The following is a 22762-nucleotide window of genomic DNA, read 5'->3' on the forward strand; positions in this document are numbered from 1 at the left end:
AGATTTGTGATGAAGTGTCGACACCATAATGATGGTTGTCCCTGGTACGTGCGGGCTATGTTGCCCAAGAATGGAAATAGTTGGGTTGTTAGTAAGTGGGGTAAAAAACACACTTGCCTAAACCAAGGCCTTACTCGGGACCATAGACAGCTGGATTCTGATGTAATCTGTGCAGCCATTATAAGTATGTATTACAAAATTTTTGTTTATGGTTTAATTTTTCGGTATATTTATTGATTGTGTTGACTTCGAATTTTGTATAGGTATGTTAAAAGAAGATCCATCCACGAAACCAGTTCTTATTCAGGAGAGGGTACAAAGTTTGTATGGATACAACATATCTTATAGGAAGGCTTGGAAGGCTAAAATGAAGGCCATTGTGAAGTTGTTTGGGGACTGGGAAAAATCATATGCCATCTTACCTGGTTGGCTGACCTACATGACAGATAAATCCTGGTTCTGTGTTCAAGATTGATACAGATCAGTGTTGTGACGAACGACGTGTCTACACCGATAAGACTGTCTTTCGCAGGGTATTTTGGACTTTTCACCAGTGCATTGAGGCTTTCAAATATTGTAAACCCATAATCCAAATTGATGGCACGCACCTGTACGGGAAATACAAAGGTACCCTCTTGATTGCTACGTCACAGGATGGTGATGGATTCATTCTGCCTATTGCGTTTGCCATTGTTCCACCGGGTGAGAGATTGGATGATTGGTTGTGGTTTCTTAGCCAGATGCGTTTCCATGTCACACGTAGGCATGGTATATGTCTAATATCCGATCGTCACCCCAGCATCATCAGGGCTGTGAAGGATCATGCCGGTTGGCAGCCTCCATTTGCGTATCACGTGTTTTGTCTTCGTCACATTGGAAGCAACTTCAACACTAAGTTTAGGGACGTGGAACTGAAGAAAACGCTGATGAAACTAGGTAACCTATTTACATGAATGTGTACATGTTGTATGTAATGTTGTTTATGTATAACTCATTGCAATTTGGGTTCATTTTTTGCAGGTTACATGTGTTCGAAGATTCACTTTGATTTAAGATTTCAAGAATTTGTCGACAGTAACCCACAAGTAGCCTCATGGATAAATCAGATTCCCAAAGAGAAATGGTGCAGGTCTTATGATGAGGAGGGCCGAAGGTTTGGTCATATGACGACTAACCTATCTGAGTGTATCAATAAGGTCCTACGGGGTGCACGTAATTTGCCAGTAACGGCATTGGTCAAGATGACGCAAAGTAGACTTGTAGAGTATTTTGTGAAGAGGCATAAAAAGATCCAAAAAGTAAAGGACAAAGGCTGGAGAATTGCAAAAAAGGTTGAGGACTTCTTACAAAAGAATGATCAGTTAACTGTCAGTCTCCGTGTCCGTGTTTTTGATAGAGACTTGCAGTTGTTTGAAGTTGAGGATGCCTACAATCAATCTACGCATAATGCCGGCGACATTATGAGGGTTGACTTGCTAAATCGTAAATGTCAATGTGGACGGTTCACAGCTAGACGATTTCCTTGCAGTCATGTGCTAGCGGTGTGCAAGGTTGAAAAATTGAACCACTATGACTATGTCGATCCTGTGTTCTCAATTACACAAATTGAGAAGGTCTATGCTGCACATTGGTTTCCAATGGGTAATGAGTTGTTGATCCCAGAAATAGATGGTCCAACTATTATCCCAAATGCATCTTTGGTTCGTGCACAAGGTAGACCGAAGTCTTCAAGGATACAGAATGAAATGGATTGGGTTGAGTCCCAACCCACAAGCAGTCAAACTAGATGTAGCACCTGAAAGCAAATTGGTCACAATAAACGTACATGTCCTATGAGGATTAATCCTAGCTGAACCAATGTTGTGCATGTATTTAAGGTCTTTTGTAAGAGTTCATGTAATTCTGTTATGAATTTTGATGTTACTTTGTGTTACTGTATAACTCATTATGTAATTTGACATTTCATTTCTAAGTCCATTATCTAACATTGGTCCATATTGATAGATTGAAACTCATAACTAATACTAATATTACCAAAAAATGAAATCACCAAGTTTCGGGGAGCGTAAACAAACGGTTTGGGGGGAATACGTACCCAATCGCATACGAATCCTGTACAATACTATTTTGTACCTGAAAGTGTGTTCCCCAAGTCATTATATGCGTGTACATTGATATTCGATCGGTTCCGTGCCAAAAAAATGCGTGCAAAACAGAATGGGGTGTCAAAACCAGTTATTTAGTCGAACCAACGGACGGTCTTGTCGTAGCTTCTGTCGTCTCTCATTTCCAGTGCTAGACGATCTTCTACGGCCAGCCATGGGAACAACTGTACCTACAATGCAAGTGGAAACAAAAATCAATGAACAATAACAATATCAAAAAATTTAAAATTCAATATAAAAAACAAAACCTAATCCTAAAATAAAACAGAAAACAGAAACCCTAACCCTAACCCTAAAACAGAAACCCTAACCCTAACCCTAACCCTAACCCTAGCACATCACAAAAACCCATTCCTTGCCCTAACACTACAACCCAAACAAAATAGCAACATAAACCCTAACCCTAACCCTAACATAACCCTAACCCTAAGCCTAAGGCACCACATCAACCCTAACCCTCACCCTCACAACAAACTTAGCACCCTACCCCTAACCTAAATCCACAAAACCGCAAACAGAAATCAAATGCATGGAGAAAAAAAAAAACTAAACTTAAAACCAAATGCAAGTCAGAATACGTTACCTAAATGTCGATTTCGCAAGTGTGAACCAAGGAAGCTTCAATCGCACCTTCAAGGGTTGAGATTCGGACTTGGCTGGAGAGAGGGGACGAAATGGAGCGATTTAGTCGATTAGGGTTTGAAAATAACCCCCTTTGCGAAATGGGGGTTTTTTAAAAAACCTGATCTGCGACATTTAGTCGACTAAATAATGTGCTTAGTCGACTAAAAGTGCAAACAATGTAGTCGATTAAGGTGAGTTTTTAGTCGACTAAAATTCGCGTTTCATGATTTCTGAGTTTAGCCCATTTAGTCGATTAAAAGTGCAACTTAATCGACTAAATGGGGGCAGGATGGTGGATAGTTATGGGGGAGGGGCAAATTGGTTATTAATTATTTAATTAGGGGCAAAAGGGTCAAAAAGCCCAGATCCTGTCCCTTGTTATAATATATATATATTCTTTTACACCAGCTTATATGATCAGGAAAGATAAAAAAAATAATTTTTTGTTTACGGCTTACTGATAAGATATAATATAAAGTTATTAAAAGAATACAAATGATGTGATTTAATATGACATCATTTTTTCCCCATATTTATTGTTTGTTAGGTATTTTACTATTTTATGTATGCTTACTATTACAATAAAAGAATTAATGATATAAAATGTCATATAGATGATTTGTTATTTGACTATAATTAGTGACAAATCCAAGAAATTTTGTGAAGGGATAGATTATGTATGAGAAAAGATATTGTAACAATTAATTAAGGTTATTATCAATATTATTATCAATCAATTTCACCGTTAGATTAATTATGTTAATCCAATGGTTATATTTATTTCTATCCTTGTATGGTTATAATTCCTATATTTAATACTTTATATTTATTTTCACCTTTGTGTGATTAAGATTTTTCATATTTAATGCTTTCACATTAGATATGGAAAATCATAACCATACAAAGAAGGAAATAAATATAACCGTTGGATTAACATAATCGATCTAACGGTGAAATTAATTGGTAGTAACATTGATAGTAAATAGTAATCCTAATTGATTATTATAATATCTCACCCCTACTTATAATTATAAGTTTTGCTCTTATCATTAGTATTTATGTTGGATTTTTAATATTATATAATGGCGTGTCTTTGAAATAATCCATGATATTTTAGGTTGAATACTTAAATTTTGTATATATAATTTATTTTTCCTAACTTCAGAAATATTTTAAAGAAATTAATTAATAATCATAAGAGTTTTTGCCTATATATTCTTATTTTTTTTAATTTTTTAAATAATCCATCATTAATTTTTTATCATTTAAATTATAATAGGCCTAGTAAACTTTATAGATCAAGCCAAACCTTTCAATATTAAGCTAACAAGTTACACCGACATCAAAATATTCTACTTGTCTAATTTATTTAAATCAAAGTACACCGTAATTCATTTGCCCCCAAAGAGGAGGGAGGGCACCCACCCTAGCCTCCTCTTGGTTTACCGAGTCTATATGATACATTTCATTGTTAAAAGAAACAAGGATTTTTCTTTTCTCATGTCACATGGGATAATATCTCTCATGTTATAAACATAATAAGTGATAGGTCTCACTATTTGTTTAAAAAATAAAAATTAATAAAAAGATAACACGAATTTTGATATCTCACAACATGAGAAAATGATTTACCATGAAACAATGAAGAAAGCTATGCGGATCTTTTCTTACAAAATATTAAGCAAACATCCAATACTTTTTTTTTTTTTGGAGACAACTAGAGAAGAAACAAAACTATCTACTTCTACGAGGGAGTGCAACTCCCATAAAATCCTGTTGTAAAATTGAAACACAGTTCTTTAACTTCCAATACAAAATATTAGAATCTAACGCCGTTGGAAATTAAACTTCTTTACTGATATGGCAAAGACCAATATAAAGACTACTGAGAATGCAACAATCACTGCTGCAACCACTCCCAGAAAATCATGCTTGAAACCAAAGTAGTTTCTCACAAAGTCTTCCACTGTTTCACTTCCTTCATCGGTTTCAATGCTATGCTTTATGTCTCCATACTGTGAAGCCACCAATCCATACAAACTCCAAGCCACTGGATTTCCCCAACTGTACCACCTCCACCGTACTGGGATCCTCTGTTACCCAATCCCAAAATGGAAAAATAAATTAAATTAAAAAATAAAAATAAAATCAATTAGCTATCACTTCTATGTTTATACAGTACGTATACATAACATAGTGCACAAAATATAAAAGGAATCCAAAACTTACTGGTCGTGGGATTATGAATCCTGAGAAGATATTCCATACTGCATAGATTGCAGAGGAAATTATATAGGAAATGTGCTGGTTTGGGGCCATTGCCACTGACATCATGCCATAGTAGGTGAAGTACAGGAAGGTGAAATACACGAAGAATAGGTACCACAAAAATTTAGGGACAGTATACTCAAAACCAATCATTGCATAAATTATAAAACCATAGACCACAGCTTGTACAAGAACATATGGGAGCTCAATTAGAACCTGCAAGAGAATATGAAGTTTAGAAAGAAATAAGGCGGAGGTAAATTATTTACGCATGATGAAGTGAATTAAAGGGATAAATTCTAAATCCTTCTAATCAACCTTCTTATTACTAAATCAAGAAAACATTAAATGTTTTTACACTCCCAAGTCATTAAATGTGTTTGCTTTTTCATTTAATAATTTATTCAGGTACGAGGGTTTAGGTGTCTCTTTTTATCATGAAGGTTTCCCCATGCAACAATTTGACACTTTTTAATGGGTTTGATACCGTGCAGACTGTTGAGATATATAGTCCCACATTGGTTGTATGTGCAACTAATGTGGAGTTTATAAGGTCTTGGGCACTCCCACCCTTTGAGCTAGCTTTTGGGGTGGTGTATCCCAAGGTTCTTTACATGGTATCAGAGTCTCGCCGTCCCCCACTTTCTCTTGTGGAGTTTCTTAGCACAGGTAGGCTGGGCCTGTTGCATTGTCCAAGCTTCAAGCCCAAAGGGCTCTCGTGTAAGGAGGCGTGTTGAGATATATAGTCTCACATTGGTTGTATGTGCAACTAATGTGGAGTTTATAAAGTCTTGGGCACTCCCACCCTTTGAGCTAGCTTTTGAGATGGTGTATCCCAAGGTTCTTTACACAGACTATGCCTCTAGGGACTGAACAAATCATAATGAATCACTCAGAGAGCTCTATCATAGAAGATATTTTTCAGTAACCAGAGCTTCTTAATGCTTTGAAGTCAGGATGCAAAATGCTTAGTTTATGTATGCCAATTTTTTCAGTAGCTGGGCGCAAATTTGATGAGTCCAGTTTCTGCATCTTCTGCGCTAATCTATCTACGCCTAAGTTATATATGCTGCCAGATTGTTGAATGTTTCCCAGGTAATCTATCTCCATTTATATTTGGACACATGATTTATTTTACCAAAGAGTTTTCATGTAATCATCAAAAGAGCTTTACCTTTATTTTTAGCTCTAGCTTTAAATTAGTTTTTAAGCAAATAAAAAAAAGAAGAAGCAGGGCTACACAAGCATTAAGTATTAAGAAGATGAGTTGGGAGGATATTGCAACACTCATATAAAAGACAAGTTTTTAAAATAGGGAATTGCTTGCCTGAGCAAAAGCATATGGCAAAGCTGAATACATTCCAGCCGCTCTTTCCCTATAAAAGACTATTCTCTCAACAGCAACTACTGGCTGCACTATATTAGCATTCATTACGCCAACAAGGAGAACAGCACAATACATCGAGCCCATAGCATTAAAAAGATCTTGTTGCGTTTCACTGCAGTAATTGATGTAAAAAACTCATGTTAGATCAAACAAAAGTTACAAAAAACATGAGTTTGAAGACATAACATTTTCAAGTTTCCAGTTTGATCTTACATTTTGGTGCCAAGGTTCCAAAACATGCTACCGAGCAAAACAGCTACAGCAGTTGAGTAAAGAAATCTTATGGCAGTGTATAGAGGATTGCGCCAGTAAGACCAATGTTGTTTCCACAAGCAAGCCATGCATTGGGTCAAAAAGGATCTTGAATACTGTGAAGGAAAATAAAGGTCTTTCGAACCAGGAGCTGGAGTACTCGCTACATTAATAAGTGCTTTGTTCCTCCTGAAACAAAATGCCAAAGACCAGTTTATATCAACAAACATTCTATACCGCGAAGAACAACATACAACAACATTCTTGTACTTTTCACCAGTAAGTGCTTTCAGCCAGATTATTTTCAAGTACTGTAGTTTGATTAGACTTCAGACAGTTGAAAATACCTGTATAACTCTGAATTTTTGTAAACTTCAGCAAAATCAATCCCCAGTTCCATTTCTTTAGCTGAACTTGTGATTTCCAGCATCCATGTTGCCGGGTTATAGCCATCTTTAATCTTACTAACACCTTGGATTCCCTTCACGATAAAAGTGTGCGCATCAGGGAAATTGTTACACGAAGGTAAAACATGAATTCAGTATTCCCTTTTTTTCATAGTAGCATTTCTATTTTCTACCTCAAAATAACTAATTAAATGGGAAGCATGATGTCCAAGTGGCCCCACATATATCTCTTGTCCCCCTTGCTTCATAAGCAATAGCTGCATTTCATTGTGAAGAAAGATTAGAAACTCAGTAATGGATGAGAACAAACTAAAATTGCTACATTTCTTGATTCTGTCCAATTCACCTCATCAAAAGATTCAAAAATATCAATACTAGGCTGATGGATAGTACAAACAACTGTTCTTCCAGTGTCTACCGTGTTCCTAACTGTTCTCATAACAATAGCAGCGGCTCTTGCATCTAGCCCAGAAGTTGGCTCATCCATGAATATTATAGAAGGATTTGCCACAAGTTCAACTGCGATGGTCAACCTTTTGCGTTGCTCTGTTGACAGACCATTAACACTAGGCAATCCAACTAATGCATGCCTCAGTGGATTTAGTTCCACAAGTTCCATGACTTCCTCAATGAACATCTGCAACCAATAGTTAGTCTCAAACTTAGTAACATTGATAAAACATGAAAGTCGTTTTTTTTTCTCTCTCACTCATCTTTTTGTTTCCTGTGTTATTTTGTGACATAATAATTCCAAACATGAATGGTAAATAACACTATTTTGGCCCTCATGAACGGACTCAGCTACTGAGAAAATTTACTTGCAAACTTATATATATGGATTTGTGGCAGCAGCTCAATCCGGAGGAGGGAAGTGCTAGAATATTCGGATAAGCCACACTTGGACATGGATGAAGTATAACTAAAATGGCTACTTCATGGCAATCTCAAGCGTTCAAACTAGTTAACAACCTATGTTAAACTAAAAACAGTAGACGTGAAAGCCAAGAAAAGGCTCGGGATTCAGATACCAACCTTCCCGGTTTCAGTATTGATGTCTGGGGACAATCGGAGCCACGCAGAATAGAGCAAGGATTCATACACAGTAACATGAGGAGAGTGGATATCATTTTGCTCACAGTACCCAGAAATCCTTGCAAATGTTTCTTGCTTCTTTGGATGCCCAGAGATTGTGATGTTCCCCCCAATATATCCCCCAGTTTTTCTACCAGCAAGTACATCCAGCAGAGTTGTTTTGCCAGCACCAGTGACACCCATCAGAGCAGTAAGAACACCTGTCCTGAAAGCTCCACTAACACCCTTCAAAAGAACCAACTTATTCTCAAGAAAACCTCGGTTCCTCATTTCCTGCAAGTTTAGTGCAAGTATGTCATTATCTTTATTTCTCTAAAGCTTTGAAAGTTGAATACAACCTTTTTCAATTTGTTGTTTCTACATTACCTGTGGCATGTCGACAGAATATGTTACTTCATCAAAGGTGATGGAATATGGTTCAAAAGGAAGAAGTATTCCTCTTTTCTGCTTGTGATTTTTCTCCGCCGCAACTGCTTCTTGCATAGTGGATAAAGTGCGAGGACAGGTGCTTCCACTTATGTTTTTTCCATTTCTCACTGTGAAGTGGTTCCAGTGTTACCCATATGGTGTTACGTGAATTTAAAGTTAACTATTATTCAGCTATGCATTACTACATTTTTAGTTATGAGATGAAGTACCTCTATTTGAGTTCTAGAAAGGCTATATTTTATTTACTTCAAAGTTATATGTCATATAATATAAAATCATTCATATGTTTTCAGCAAACAGTTTAAACTGTTGGGAGTTTATGACAAAATATAAGAGTTTTTATGATCAAGTGCTCAAAAGTTCAATCTTTGTTGTCCACATTTTTCTAATAAAAAGATGAATTTTAGCACAAGGCAGGTGTGCTTGTGCATTGTCGACGCTTCAAGTTCAAAGGGATCGTGTTAGAGATATAATATAAAATTATTCATGTGTCATTACCAAATAACTTAAGTTTTTAGGAGAGTTTGTTCACTACATGGCATCACAGCAATATCATTCACCGTGACCTCCCATCACTATTCCACTGTGGAGTTTTCTAAGATCTGAAACTCTATTTTAGCAATGTTATTATCTCCCTAAAGCACACCGGCCTAAATTTCAATTTCAATTTTTTGGATCTAAGTTTTCTTGTGGTTTGAATTTTCCAAATGTTGTTCTTAATGAACTTGGAGGAGAAGATGTAGTTTTTTCCTGGTGTAATTTCTTGCTAGGACTTTTCTGCCGACGATCATTCAGTGAAGTATCTTCTTCCTTGGCCTGAATTTCTTGTTTCTATATTATATTGTTTGGTTATTTTTCCTTTTTAGAGAAGTCAATTTTTGACAAGCTTAAAGCTTAGTCAGTTGTAGCTTGAGGGAAAGTGTTAGAATATATAAAAAATATCATATAATATCTTAAGAGAATCTTAGATGATATTGTAAAGAACCAATTCAACACAAAAACTTAAGTTGTTGGGTGAGGTTACCTTAATGGTTTTTATACTTCTCTAGCACGTCCTCTCACACGAGAACTCACTGGGCTTCAAAGATGGATAATGCACATGCCATCTACCTGCTAAGGAATTCCACAACACTTAATTAATGATTAATTGACTGGGGGGTGGTGAGAATCGAACCCGTGACACTGAGGCTCTGATACCATGTAAAGAAGCAATTCGACTCAAAAGCTTAAGTTGTTGACTGAGGTTACATTAATGGTTTTATATATCTCTAAGACGCTCCCTCACACGAGAGCCTACTGGGTTTGAAGGGTGGATAATGCACAGGCCCACCTACCTATGCTTAACAAGCTCCACAATACTTAATTAATTATTAATTAAATGGATAGTGGTGAGGATCGAATTTGTGATTTAGAAGTCCCACATCAAGTATATTTCATTATTTTTCCTTTCATTTTAGTTATATAATAGAACCTCCATTGTGTAGTTTAGACACACAAATTACTCACAATCCTCTTGGATCCTGATATTTAACAAGGGAGCCGTACTAGAGAAATCCTAGTCCGCCTTCATTATTTCTCTTTTCCATAATTCTAATATGGTATTAGAAGGATATCACCCTTAACGAGGGATTTCCGCTGCCATAATTTCCTTTTTATTTTTCCATCCATTTGCAGATCTTCCCTACTGTCCTTGCACACGTCTTCCTTGTCGTCCCTGTTGCAGATTGCCACCGTTGCTTCTATCATCTCTGCTTTTGGTTCATGAGCAAGCCACCACCATCAGACCTGTCTCTATCTTTGTTGTCCTTGGATCCTTGTATCGTCCTTGGTCAAGCACGTTCGACTAGCAACACATTCGCGACAATCATCGCGTCAGTGATCTTCTCCGACAAGCAGCAAAGTCGATGATTTGAGCTCCTGGTGCCACCACCCCTGCCACTGTTCGCAGCGCTGCCAGTTGTGTCTTTCACTTGTTTGCACTGTTTAGCATCGACGTCGGACCACCAGTCAGTCCCTATTCGCGTGGATGTGGTTTCTGCACCGCCATGTCTTCAGTTTGCTTTGGCTCTACTGCTGCATCTTTGGCTTCTTATACCGCTGCCTCCTATCTTATTTTTCACTTTTGTGGATTTTATTCAAGTCTGATCTGTCTTGATTTGATCTCTGTTTTTCACTTTGTCATTGTTTTGCATATTGTTCTGATTAGGCTTGTATTTGGCCACTTTGATTTTGTTTCCATATGTCTATGGTGTTTTCAGTGTTTTTATTTATGTTTAGCATTATTTTGGTCTCTCATTAAGGGGGAAACCAATGTTGCTCGCCAACTGTTTGATGAAATGTCTGAGAAGGATCTTTTCAGTTGTCTTTGCCAACGTCCGTCGCGGTCATTTATTGCTACTAGCTTTCAGACTGATGGTCATTCTAGGTAACTTGTTGTGCTACCGATTTCTTCGGCTTATGTTCCGTGGAGCTTTGTTTTAATCTTCTTTCTTCCCAAGATGGAGTGTTCATGCTATTCACCTTCCATTTTGAAAGGGAGTGTTAAGAAGTTCCCCATTCAGGGGGAGCACTGTTCATGATGGTGATAGTCATTCCAGCTCAGTTGTCTTTGTCGATGTTCATTCCAGCATCGTCCATGTTGCTGATGTTTACTCCAGCACAATTGCTTCTGCCAATGTTCATTCTGGCACCGTCCATGTTGCTGACGATCATCCCCGTAAAGTTGCTTCTGCCGATGTTCATTTTGGACCATCCAGGTTGCTGATGATCATTCCAGCACAGATGTTTTAGCCGAAGTCCATCCTGACACCGTTTCATTTTGTTGAAGTCCATCCCGATGCTATTTTAGCACACTGTTGATTTTGGTTCCTCATTCAGAAGGAGATTTGTTTTGATTCTATGTTTTTTAGTCTTTCTTGTTCAAACTTGTTGTATATGATTTATATACTCCAACTTGAGGGGGAGTGTTAAGAATAATGGTTTAGAAGTCCCACATCAAGTATATCTCATTGTATTTCCTTTCATTTTAGTTTATATAATAGAACCTCTGTTCGGTAGTCTAGACACAATATTACTCACAATCCTCTAGGATCCTGATATTCAACAGACATATTAGGATTGGTTTTCATATTTCCTTATATTTCATGATTTGTTTCCTTATTTTAAGGGTCTACTATTAGTATAAATAGGGATTAGTGCTTTAATGTTTGTATCACGTCATTATACAAGAGAGAATATTATTCACTCTTTATTCTTCCCTACCTACACTCTAATAATTTAAACAAGGGATAAGTTATTCTACCTAACTCTTTTTCTGACTACCTTTGCCTACCACTTTGCAACACCATTAGATTAGAATCTCAACTACCTTTATCATTTTTCTCTCCTACTGAGATTCTGATTTAATGATATTGAAGAGTGGTAGGCAAAGGTAAGCAAAAAAAAAGATAGATAGAATAACCTATTCCTTAATACAAACACATTAGTTCCTTTTATACTACCACCATTTTGCTCATTGCTTTGAGGTTCCTCTGATATAACAACCCGATGCTTCCCGAGTGCTGCATAATCAATTTTGTGATATTAGTACATAAGCTTATGTTCACTGTTTTATTAAACATTTAAGGTGAAGACACTCACGATTCAAGTAAGTGAGAGCAAGAATGTAGCCAAAGTTGAAAAGTAATGTATATCCAATCAAAGCCCCAACACCTATCCAATACCAGTATGATTGAGTTGAAAATCCGCGGGATTTCAAAACTTCAATTCCAAGCGATTCCAAGGAGTTAGGTAGAACCTTTCATAAGAAAATATGTCTAGACATCAGATTATTTATATGACAAGGAAGGGATAAAAATGAACATATAGATTAGTTAAAAACTTACATGTCTCCAACTCTTACCAAGGAACTCATTATTTACCAAGGCATTCTGTCCATGCATTAAAGGTGATATCCAAAAACTCCATAGCCACCATTTTTTTATATTGTCTGAGTGCATAAAGAAAAGAAAACAAAGGAGCACTATTAGTCTAGAACACAATGGGAGAAAGACTATGACTGTTTTGTTTTATGTATCCATGATACCTTTTGATAGGACAAAACCACTCATAGCAACAAGGATAGTCAATGCAAGCCACCCAAATGTTAGAGCCACTGTCAGTTCCCTCCCAACTGCTGCAATAAATCGAAATAATGAAGAAGCCATCTGGTGTACTAGTGCAAGAATAAGGTATTGCTTAAAAAATCTGCATTAGGTGGACATATAAATACATATCATTATTTATATTTAGTAGGATTCAATTAAAAAATGAGTAAAGATAAATTTACAAGTTTGCTGAGTATGTGTAGAAACATAGCTCTTTTACCTTCCAACATCTGGATCAAAACCAATGACATAGTAGGTGAGAAATACCCAAACACCCACCTCCACTAAAGTCATAGGGATTTTTAAGATCCATGCGGGAAGAGCATATGCCCATGGAGGGAAGAAGAGATGTTCCCTTTGCTTGTAAAAAACAGGAAGCCTTGAAGCAACCATGGAAAACTCAGGCAACCCATTGAACAAAATCGCAACAACAGCATAGAACAATGCACCCACATATATGCCACCGTCAGTCATTGAATCTCTGTGCATATCAGTACGGAGGAAAATGCCCATGACAATAATTGCAAGTACAGCAAGCTAAAAGGAAGGGGAAGCCGATCATAATGAAATAATGTAAACATAACATTAGAAGATAAGAAAATGAAATGAAAGTTTACAATTTCCAAACCTACTTGGCAAAGCCTGAAGATGTAGACAAATGAATTGCGCTTTATAAGTAAATATTCTCTCGATAAGCAGGCTTTTAACAGTTCCCATTTTCCCACTCCATATTTTTTGGTTGTCAAAGCAGCTGGATGGCTCTTAGACTTGTCAAATTCAGTAGCAAGTTGGTCACAAAGGCTTCTCCCAACATGAAATGACTGAAATGCCTCAGCAAACTCTTTGGCAGTGACAAATTTATAAGGTTGATCTATGTGTATCCAGTACTGCTCTTGATCTTTCCTTGATGTTACCTATAGTATAATAGTTTTCTTGGTCAAAATTAAGTTATTATTACATATAAAACCGTCTTTTACCATTGTAGACAAATTATATCATTGAGAAAAGAAACAATGAGACTTACTTCTTGCAAAAAGTCTGCCACTCCTTTCCTCTCAGAACATTTAAAACCCATTAATTCAAAGAATTCAAGCACATGTTCGCGAGGACCTTGGTACACAATGTGACTATCAGAGAGAAGAATAATGTCATCAAAAAGATTGTAAGTCTCTGGTGCTGGCTGTAGGAGCGAGATGACGATGGTTCCTTTTAGAATGTGGACATATTGCTTGAGTGAATTCACAATTTGAAAAGTTGTTGAGCTATCTAAACCAGTAGATATTTCATCCATGAAAAGAGCTTTAGCTGGACCAACCATCATCTCCCCTGTATGTATAGATTTCTAATTATTAAAGATTCTCATATCAATTTATGAGGTGATTAAACATGGTACACTTCAGGATTAAAATCAGGTTTGTTTTACCTGTTGTAACACGTTTCCTTTGTCCGCCAGAGATACCTCTTAACAATGCATTTCCTATAACAGTATCAGCACACACCTCCAGTCCCAAAATCTGCATATGTATAGAAAAGAAACGAGAGACTTTACAACGAAATATTATAATGTGTTCATGATGATCAGAGATGGTTCTGAAAGTATAAATTTTACCCTTATGACATAATCTGTTATCAAATTTTCCTCCTGGCCTTCAATAGCTATAGCCTGAACATATCACTTAATTATGAGTCATTTCTATATGTATGGAAAAGAAATAGACAATACACTCAATTTCAAGATAACTAACTTCTGGTGTAACATATATTAAAAGTCATTGCTTTGTTTGCTGTTACAACTAATTTATCACCTACTATTTCTTCATATCAAATTTCTTCTGGGTGAGTTATTTTGAAATCAGTAGCAAGAAGTAGAAGAATAGAATCTCGGAAATTAAACAGGTATGATATCACAATTATTAAGCTGTCATATTTTTCTCTCACGATCTGAATGGCTACCGGCTATTCAAGAATATAAAATAAAGGGTAAATGGTGCAAATAAAAAGGGAAATAACATGCTTCTGACAAACAATGTATAATAACCCGAATAATTAAATTACATTAATTAGGGATTAATGTGGAATTCAAGAGTTAATTAGATGAAAAGTCTAATTTAGAACTACGTCATTACTTGGGGTAAAAGTGCAAATAATAAAAGTGTTGAGGTAAAAGTGCATTATGCAAAATGAGTGAGATTCAAAATAAATTAAGTGTGACACAGCTTGTCTAAACTTAATTAGCCAAAAGTCGTAAGTGATCCAAGTGAATGGGTGTAAAAGGTGTAGAGGTAAGAAGGGTAAAAAAGGTCTTTTACCCATGAGATTTTTTTATCCTAGTAAAAAGCCTGTTGAGATATATAGTCCCACATTGGTTGTATGTGCAACTAATGTGGAGTTTATAAGGCCTTGGGCACTCCCACCTTTTGAGCTAGCTTTTGGAGTGTTGTATCCCAAGGTTCTTTACATGGTATCAGTGCGTTCAAAATCTCACCGCCTCCCACTTTCTTTGTAGTGGAATTTCTACATGTAGGTGGGCTTGTATGTTGTCCACCCTTCAAGCCCAGTGGGCTCTCGTGTGAGGGGGCGTGTTGAGATATATAGTCCCACATTGGTTGTATATTCAACGAATGTGAAGTTTATAAGGTCTTGGGCACTCCCACCCTTTGAGCTAGCTTTTGGGGTGGTGTATCCCAAGGTTCTTTACATGGTATCAGAGCCTCGCCGCCCCCCACTTTCTCTTGTGGCGTTTCTTAGCACAGGTAGGTTGGGCCTGTTGCATTGTCCACTCTTCAAGCCCAATGGGCTCTTGTGTGAGGGGACGTGTTGAGATATATAGTCCCACATTGGTTGTATGTGCAACTAATGTGGAGTTTATAAGGCCTTGGGCACTCCCACCCTTTGAGCTAGCTTTTAGGGTATTGTATCCCAAGATTCTTTACAAAGTCAAAAATCACTCACTCTCTTTCCTCTTTCCCACAAAACCCATCGTCCCTCTCCCTCACCATTTCATTTCCACGGCTTCTCTATCTTCCAAGGAAGAAGAAAACTCTTCTCCTCTTTTGATATGAACCAACTAATACCATAAATGTAATGAAGAAACAAGAAACAGACTCTGATATAGATTTAGCAGATTCAATATAACTTTGCTACCAAATTACAAATACCAATTCTAAAACAAGTAAAGTTATAGATTGAAGATAAAATCTGAGAAAGTAAAGAAATAACCCAAACAGTCTTTAGAGCAATTCGAGGACTTTGTAACCCTCCCAATTCCAAGTTAATTCCCAATATGCCTTTTCACACTAGACATTCCCCCTTTTATACTTAGCCTAACCTTATAGAATATTCTAATGTTGATTATGCCACCATAGACATAATCCCCTACTTCCCACCTTACATACACCTACATGAGTATATATGTATATATATTCCTATCAATACTCCCCCTCAAAACGCTCACCTTGCCTCAAGGTGAGGTTTAGCCCTAAGAGCCTTCTTCCGGGATCCCATTGCTTGAATTGTGAAGAACCACATATACTTGAAGCATGATAACTTCCACCAGAATCCCATTGCTCCTAGGGGATCATCGTAGGAGGGCCATTGTTGCCTCCTTGTATGAAGGAGATTTTTTAGAGCTAACATCCCCAAAATCAAGTGATTGCAATTATGAGCAAACAGCTAAGGCAAAAACAAAAATTGCAAAATTAATCCGTATCTTGTGAATCAGTACCATTGCTTCATTCGTAAACCTGTTAAGTTCATAATTGAAAACTCTTGAAAACCAAATCCACTGCTCCAATGGTGGTGGATCGCGCGCCACCTTGACCAAGCCTCTCCCACTAATTTAAAGGTAGCCAAGGTTCTGGACATATTTGGTTCTCCCCGAATTAACATATCTCTGCCTTCGAACCGGAATTTTATAGTTAGCTCGAGAAAATTCGCTTGAATTTCTCCAACTCTGCTCAACCAATCAAGCCTTAAAACCACTTCTGCTCCACCACACTCAAAAAGGAATAAATCTTGATGAAAGAGATATCCTTGCAATTCAATAGCTACACCTTTGCAGACCCCCTTATAGCTCAATCGATGTCGGTCAACTACCTTAACTTGGAACGGAGCAGTATATTCCACATCCATCAATAAGCATCGGGCAACCTGATAACTGATAAAACTGTGGGAGGTGCCAAAATCGATTAGAACGACAACCTTTTCCTCATGTATATTTCCCCATAACTTGAGGGTCTGGCTCGATGATAAACCAAGGAGTCTATGGACTGAAAGCTAGAGGGTTGGACCCTCATCCTGTACCACAACAGCACCTGCATGCCTTCGTGCGCCATTGCCTCTCTAGGTGGTTCCTCTTCGACCAATAGAAGATGGAATTGTCGTTCAATGCAACGTTGTCCTGGGTTCCAACTCGCATCACACTTGAAACAAGCGCTGTGACACATCCTCTCATGCATTTCCTCTTGCGTAAAGCGCTGAGCTGCTCCACTGCAGCAGGTGACGGAGTTACTTGCCGTCACTGATTGGGCCCCAGTCACAGCCCCTTTTGTGTTAGGGTTTTGGTGTTGGCTTGGTGGATAGTAGAATTGCCCCACAATTTACTAACTTAGGAGTTATTGGCCGATAGTGAGAACTTGAACAATTGGGCCCGTAACTTTTTCCACTGATATTCCCAAACCTTTCAGCAGCCCAAGCATCATTAAGTCTCTTAAATTTTTGAGCCAATTTGATCATTTCTGGTAAACTAAGGATTGAGCTCATTAAGAGCCCTTCCCTAATACTTTCTTTAAGCCTATTCAGCCAAACACCCCTAAGAGTTTCCTTTGCCACATTTCCCGAAACACCAACCACTCTCTCAAAGCTACGCCTATATTCAGCTACCGTATCATGCTGCTTGAGAGTGTGCAACTTTCTCCGTGGATTCTCCGTGAGCAATTTTCATGGTTTAGGATTTGTAACATTGAGGGGTTTTCGATTGAGGGTGTTTATGATGAAATTGATGGGTGTTGTGTGTATGTTTTATGTAGGAGTGTTGAACCTAGTAGCTATTTTGTGTTGGAATCACTATTGGAGCCCTCATTGAGTCAGGGCTTGGTTCTTGAACCTTGGAGATTGGGGGTAAATTCTTGGTATTAACCCCTCTTGGTATTCCACCACATTTCTTGGGAGTGTTGGTTAATTACTTGATTGAGTAGTTGGTTGTTAGAGCTATGATATAGTTGCATCTATGTAGACTTGGTATAAAATTGGTTGTTGATATGATGTGCTTTAATGTGATAGCCATTATATCGTGAATTAATTGGAATAGGTTCATTGATCAATAGAATAGATATGAACTTCCTTTGGGGATTTATCCTAAGAGGTATGGCTCTTGAAAGTTTCATACGGACACTAGCTTTGAGGTACGGCTCATTAGAGTGGTCCTAGTGCACTAGGTGCACGAGTGTAATTAATTCACTATTGTTGTTGGTTTATATGATTAGACTATGCCATATGCTCTGATCTTTCTTGCACGGAAGTGAACTCAAGGGTGGAGTAATCTTCCAAGAACCGCGAGTTTACTTAGATTGTTATCTCACCCCGTTTGGGGATTATGGAGACGAGACTTCTCAAGGAAAGAAACCCGTGTAATGCATAAGGGTTTCTCTTTTTGGCTTAGCTTGTTTTGATGTTAGTAGCATGCTAAGACCATTCTATGGAAATTGATAACTGTATGTCATATGTGATGAGTTGTATATGTGGTCTCAAGTGCATATATGAGAAGGTTAAGCCAAGTATAGTAAAGTCTTGACTTTTTGATTATGTTTATGTTAAGGATAATATTGTAATGAATTTGATGGCTTGATACCAGAGATAGTTGACTCATGGATGGAATGAATGTATTGATGTTTGATTATGTGGAGAAATTGATGGTATGGTCTATTAGGTGAATGAAGGGCGTTTATGTCCTTGAAAGAGATCTAAGACATCAAGTGGTACCCTTCAAGTTTGAACTTAGTGCGCTACAGCACACTAGAGAGTGCTTAAAAGCGGTAAGGACAATTACTCATAAATCAAAAAAAGACTTACTCGAACACGCTACAGCGCGCTTAAGGGCACTAAAATGCACTTTGAGGCAATAAGCACCCATTTGACGACGCTATAGCGAGCTAAATGCGAAGAAAATATCTATTCTGCGCGATACAACGCACTAATTAAGTGTAAAATACCTGTTGGGGAAGAACTTGTGCTTCAGCGCGATAAAGTGCGCTCCTGGGCGCTATAGCACGCTGAGCCAGTCTCTTAAATTTATCTTTTACCCATCTAGGTTTATGCAGGCCACTTGTTATGGGGTTGTAGACTCATGTAAGATACTTTTAACCAAAGTAACCTTAGTAATGAAGGAATTAGATGTTAATGAATATGAAATGAATTTATTCGAAAAAAAAAAAGTTTATTAACAGTTTTGCTGTAATTACCAATGTCATTAAACACAGCCCGGTCATTGGCCCAGTCGAGGTACTGGGTCTTTGGTTCAACCACATGACCCAGTAAATATTTGCAAATTTATAATTTATATTAAAAGAATTATAGACATACTCAAATACCTGTAAAAAAATAATACCAATTTTAAATATTTTAATATGAAAAATAATAAATCACATATTATTATCCACCAAAGGATTAAACAAACATATAATGCTTGTGATACTGGTGCGTCATGTTCAGTAGGTGACATCTCTACCTATAAATTAAATCAAAAATCCTTGCATAGTGCATAACTAAGATAATATTAGTGTTGTAGGTACATAACCCATGTAAGTCAATAAGATAAATCACTCAAATATTTCAAAAGAAAACAAACTATTTGTGAATTTTAAAAAAATGATATCCTTTATGATTTTAATTTTTTTTTTGGAATTTTTTTTTTATGAACCGGGTCAGTCACCGTTTAAACCGACCGCGTCACCGGTTTTCACCAAAACCGGCCGGGTTGCATTGGTTAGCTCCGGTTCCAATGCTTGGCCGATCCACTGCTTCACCCGGACCGGTTATAACTGATTTACCAGTTCCCGGGTCGACTCGTCCGGGCAGGTCCAGTTTGGGTTTATCAACACTGGTAATTATCGATTATTCCACAATTTTAAAGTTTAAAAGAGATTACTTTAATTCTAGCTGTGCTTAATACCATAATTACGTTAATAGACCGGGTGCACACGAGGTGTTACACAATGACCTGTATGTTACCTTCATGTAGACATCAATATCTGGATCAGGCTTGATATTTTCCACTTTTTCTCTTCTGGACAATTCTTCTACCAAGTCTGCACAATGACATAAGTATTACACATCGTCAAAACGTAATTTTCATCTAAAATTTCAGCCAGGATATAAGCAAAAAACATTCCCGTAGACTAACCATAACAAGTCCCAACTCCTTGGACTCTTGCTGAAAAGGCCAAGGTTTCTCTGACCGTCATTTCTCCAATATGAAGATCATTTTGATTGACATAAGCAGCAGTTCTTTGGGGTACAAACTCATTCATCCCATGACCATTATAAGTTACCTTTCCTGAGAGCTGATCAAGAAGCCACACTATATTAGCTAGAGATTCAAGATTCAAAAATAGAGCTAAAACATGGAAACATCGTTATAATAAATAAATATCTTCTCTTGAATGTCCTCTTAACCTTTAATTTTGAATCAAGTTTTCCGGCCAAAGCTAACAAGAGTGTGGTTTTTCCAGAACTTGGAGGGCCCAAAAGCAGTGTCATTCTGTAGAGGAGCGAATAGAAACATGTTACATTGGTTCCGAAGGTCCTAGCTAATTATGGTCTTGTCTTCCAAAGAAATATCAAAAAATTTAACAATATTTGCATTGGTACCTGCCAGGCTTTATTATTCCACTAAAATCCTGGAGAATATTTATACGTTGTCTTCTACTTGGAAGTATATGCAAAGAGTTCAACAGGCCCTTTAAAATTGTAAAAAAGAAAAAAGAAAATAATGAAACCAAATTGGTAAGTCTGAATCTCCTTCAATAAGATCATATAGCAAGTTCTTCCATTTACGAAAGTTGGTACCACTTACATCCACTATATTAACCATGAAGTTAGTGAGGGTAGGCAAAGATCTGCTTCCTACATGAGCTTCTGCTTCGATGTTCAAATGCTCAAATCGAACTTCTATTGTAGGAAGATCAATTCCAACTCTGATATCATCCAAGGAAGAAGAAGAGGAGAAGCTATCAGTACATTCCAAGGCAACTTAATTAAAATGAAGAAGAAGAAATGCGAGTGGAATTCTCACCTATCAGTTCGATCCCTGAGCTTCAGCAGAAACTTCTTGTTGTCCTCTTCGGCAGTTCTCACGAGTCTTTCAAGCAGAGCTCTTCTTTCTTGCAACCCAAGTTTCTGTATATCGATCTCTGTGGTTTTCCCTTCAGATGAAGTCAGCAAACCTTTCCTCAAACCTTTAACAGTAGGAAGTTTCTGAATGGCAGCCCATTTGAGAGCTTCTTCATCATCCTCTTTGTCGAAAGAGTTAGAGAAGATCTCAGCATCACTGTTCCTCCAAACTGATGACCTATCAGTCCTGAAACTACCCGCACCCTCCATGCCACCTAAAAAATAAGTTTTAATCTTTATGAAACCCCAGCTAAAACTCAATTGAACCCAGTAACTAAAATGTTGAAGAAGAAAAAATAAAGTATTGAAAATCAGTTGCCAATTAACTTACTCTTTGTTTTCTGTGGTGGAAAGGACCCAGTTCTTTTCCCTTTGCTTGAACGTGAAATAATAGAAGATGTTGGCATATATATATATAGAGGTAGGCAGGTAGCAAGGTACGTAGAGGACTTGGACTTTCATTTTCAACTGTGACAGAATTGGCGGGGATTTTAAGTGTGGAACATAAATGCGTACGAATTGGGGTAACTACCAATTTGATATTCCAAAAACAAGGGGATACGTTGAAAAAGTTTGTAACTACCAATATAGCATGCAAACTGAACATAGTTCAGTTGAATATAATATCAGCTTTTGGATAAACATAATGTGACACCCCTAGTGGTATGAATTAGGGTAGAATTGATCTCGTGATATATATATATTTTGTCTCTGTCAAAAGATCAAACACATGGAGGCATGGTCAAAAGAGCTGGTTGAACGGCGAAACAGAATACTATGACAATGTGCTATTTCAAATAACATAATGAAAACAAAGACAAAATATGCCGAAAAAACATGGTATATGACGCGATTACGACAATGTACTATGTTTTGTCTCTGAATTTTGTTTTGTTCCAAGCCGTTTAGGGTATCCGAAATAACTGTGTTGCGTCAACATTTAAACAAGGTAGAGAAGAATTGGTAGGGAACAAAACCCATCTTATGAAAGATGTACTGGGTTCAAACATTGCACCTAAAAACACTATCTATAAACACCGGTTCAGATGGTTAATGGAGTTCGATAAATATAAAATAAATAAATAAGAGGAAGGTGTTATAAATAATATAATTACGTTGTCCATATCCATAACCCAAAAGACATTATTTAACTTTTTAGAGTTATTAATTTTTTATTTTTGTAAAGAACCAATTCAACCTAAAAGCTTAAGTTATTGGGTGAGGCTACGTTTTATATATCTTAATACGCCCCCTCTCACGAGAGTTCATTGGGCTTGAAGGGTGGACGATGCATAGACCCACTGTGCGAAGAAAGAAGAAAGTGGGAGGCGGTGAGGATCGAATCCGATACATCTTTTTTTTGATACCATGTAAAGAACCAATTCAACCCAAGAGCTTAAGCTATTGGGTGAGACTACATTAATAATTTTATATATCTCAACATTTTTCCATTGTGATTTAAAACGTATTGAAAGCTTATAAAGACATGTATAATATACAAAGATACACAATAGAAAGTTATCTCTCTTTCTCCTTGTCCTAATTTTCTCTCTATTCTTTCTATGTTTTTATTTTCGGCTTTTTTATCATTGTAGTCCTTTATTA

General features: G+C 37.2%; 1 protein-coding gene across 3 annotated transcripts; it reads right to left on the reverse strand.

Moving 5' to 3' along the window:
* Positions 1 to 4615: 4615 nt before the first annotated feature.
* Positions 4616 to 21367, reverse strand: LOC133289493 (pleiotropic drug resistance protein 1-like). 3 transcript variants are annotated; one of them, XM_061487454.1, is made up of 25 exons: positions 21060 to 21367; positions 20841 to 20961; positions 20636 to 20724; positions 20441 to 20525; positions 20169 to 20328; positions 19997 to 20073; positions 14379 to 14432; positions 14193 to 14283; positions 13794 to 14095; positions 13402 to 13683; positions 12990 to 13306; positions 12709 to 12869; positions 12509 to 12612; positions 12264 to 12420; positions 12099 to 12184; positions 9687 to 9702; positions 8562 to 8668; positions 8136 to 8468; positions 7450 to 7740; positions 7277 to 7360; positions 7044 to 7177; positions 6658 to 6885; positions 6385 to 6556; positions 5019 to 5273; positions 4616 to 4882 (listed from the first exon to the last, which is right to left on the reverse strand). In XM_061487454.1, exons 1-25 carry the CDS (start codon positions 21365 to 21367, stop codon positions 4616 to 4618), a joined length of 4281 nt encoding a protein of 1426 aa, XP_061343438.1. The 3 variants fall into 3 exon arrangements, with proteins under 3 accessions (XP_061343438.1, XP_061343437.1, XP_061343439.1); XM_061487453.1 differs by lacking the exon at positions 9687 to 9702 and having other exon boundaries at positions 8562 to 8727; positions 12136 to 12184; XM_061487455.1 differs by lacking the exon at positions 9687 to 9702 and having other exon boundaries at positions 8562 to 8642; positions 12105 to 12184.
* Between the last annotated feature and the right edge of the window lie 1395 nt (positions 21368 to 22762).

Source organism: Gastrolobium bilobum, unplaced genomic scaffold, assembly GCF_033153095.1.
Source record: "Gastrolobium bilobum isolate Gb01-03AN ecotype WA unplaced genomic scaffold, APGP_CSIRO_Gbil_v1 utg8959, whole genome shotgun sequence".
NCBI lineage: Eukaryota > Viridiplantae > Streptophyta > Magnoliopsida > Fabales > Fabaceae > Gastrolobium > Gastrolobium bilobum.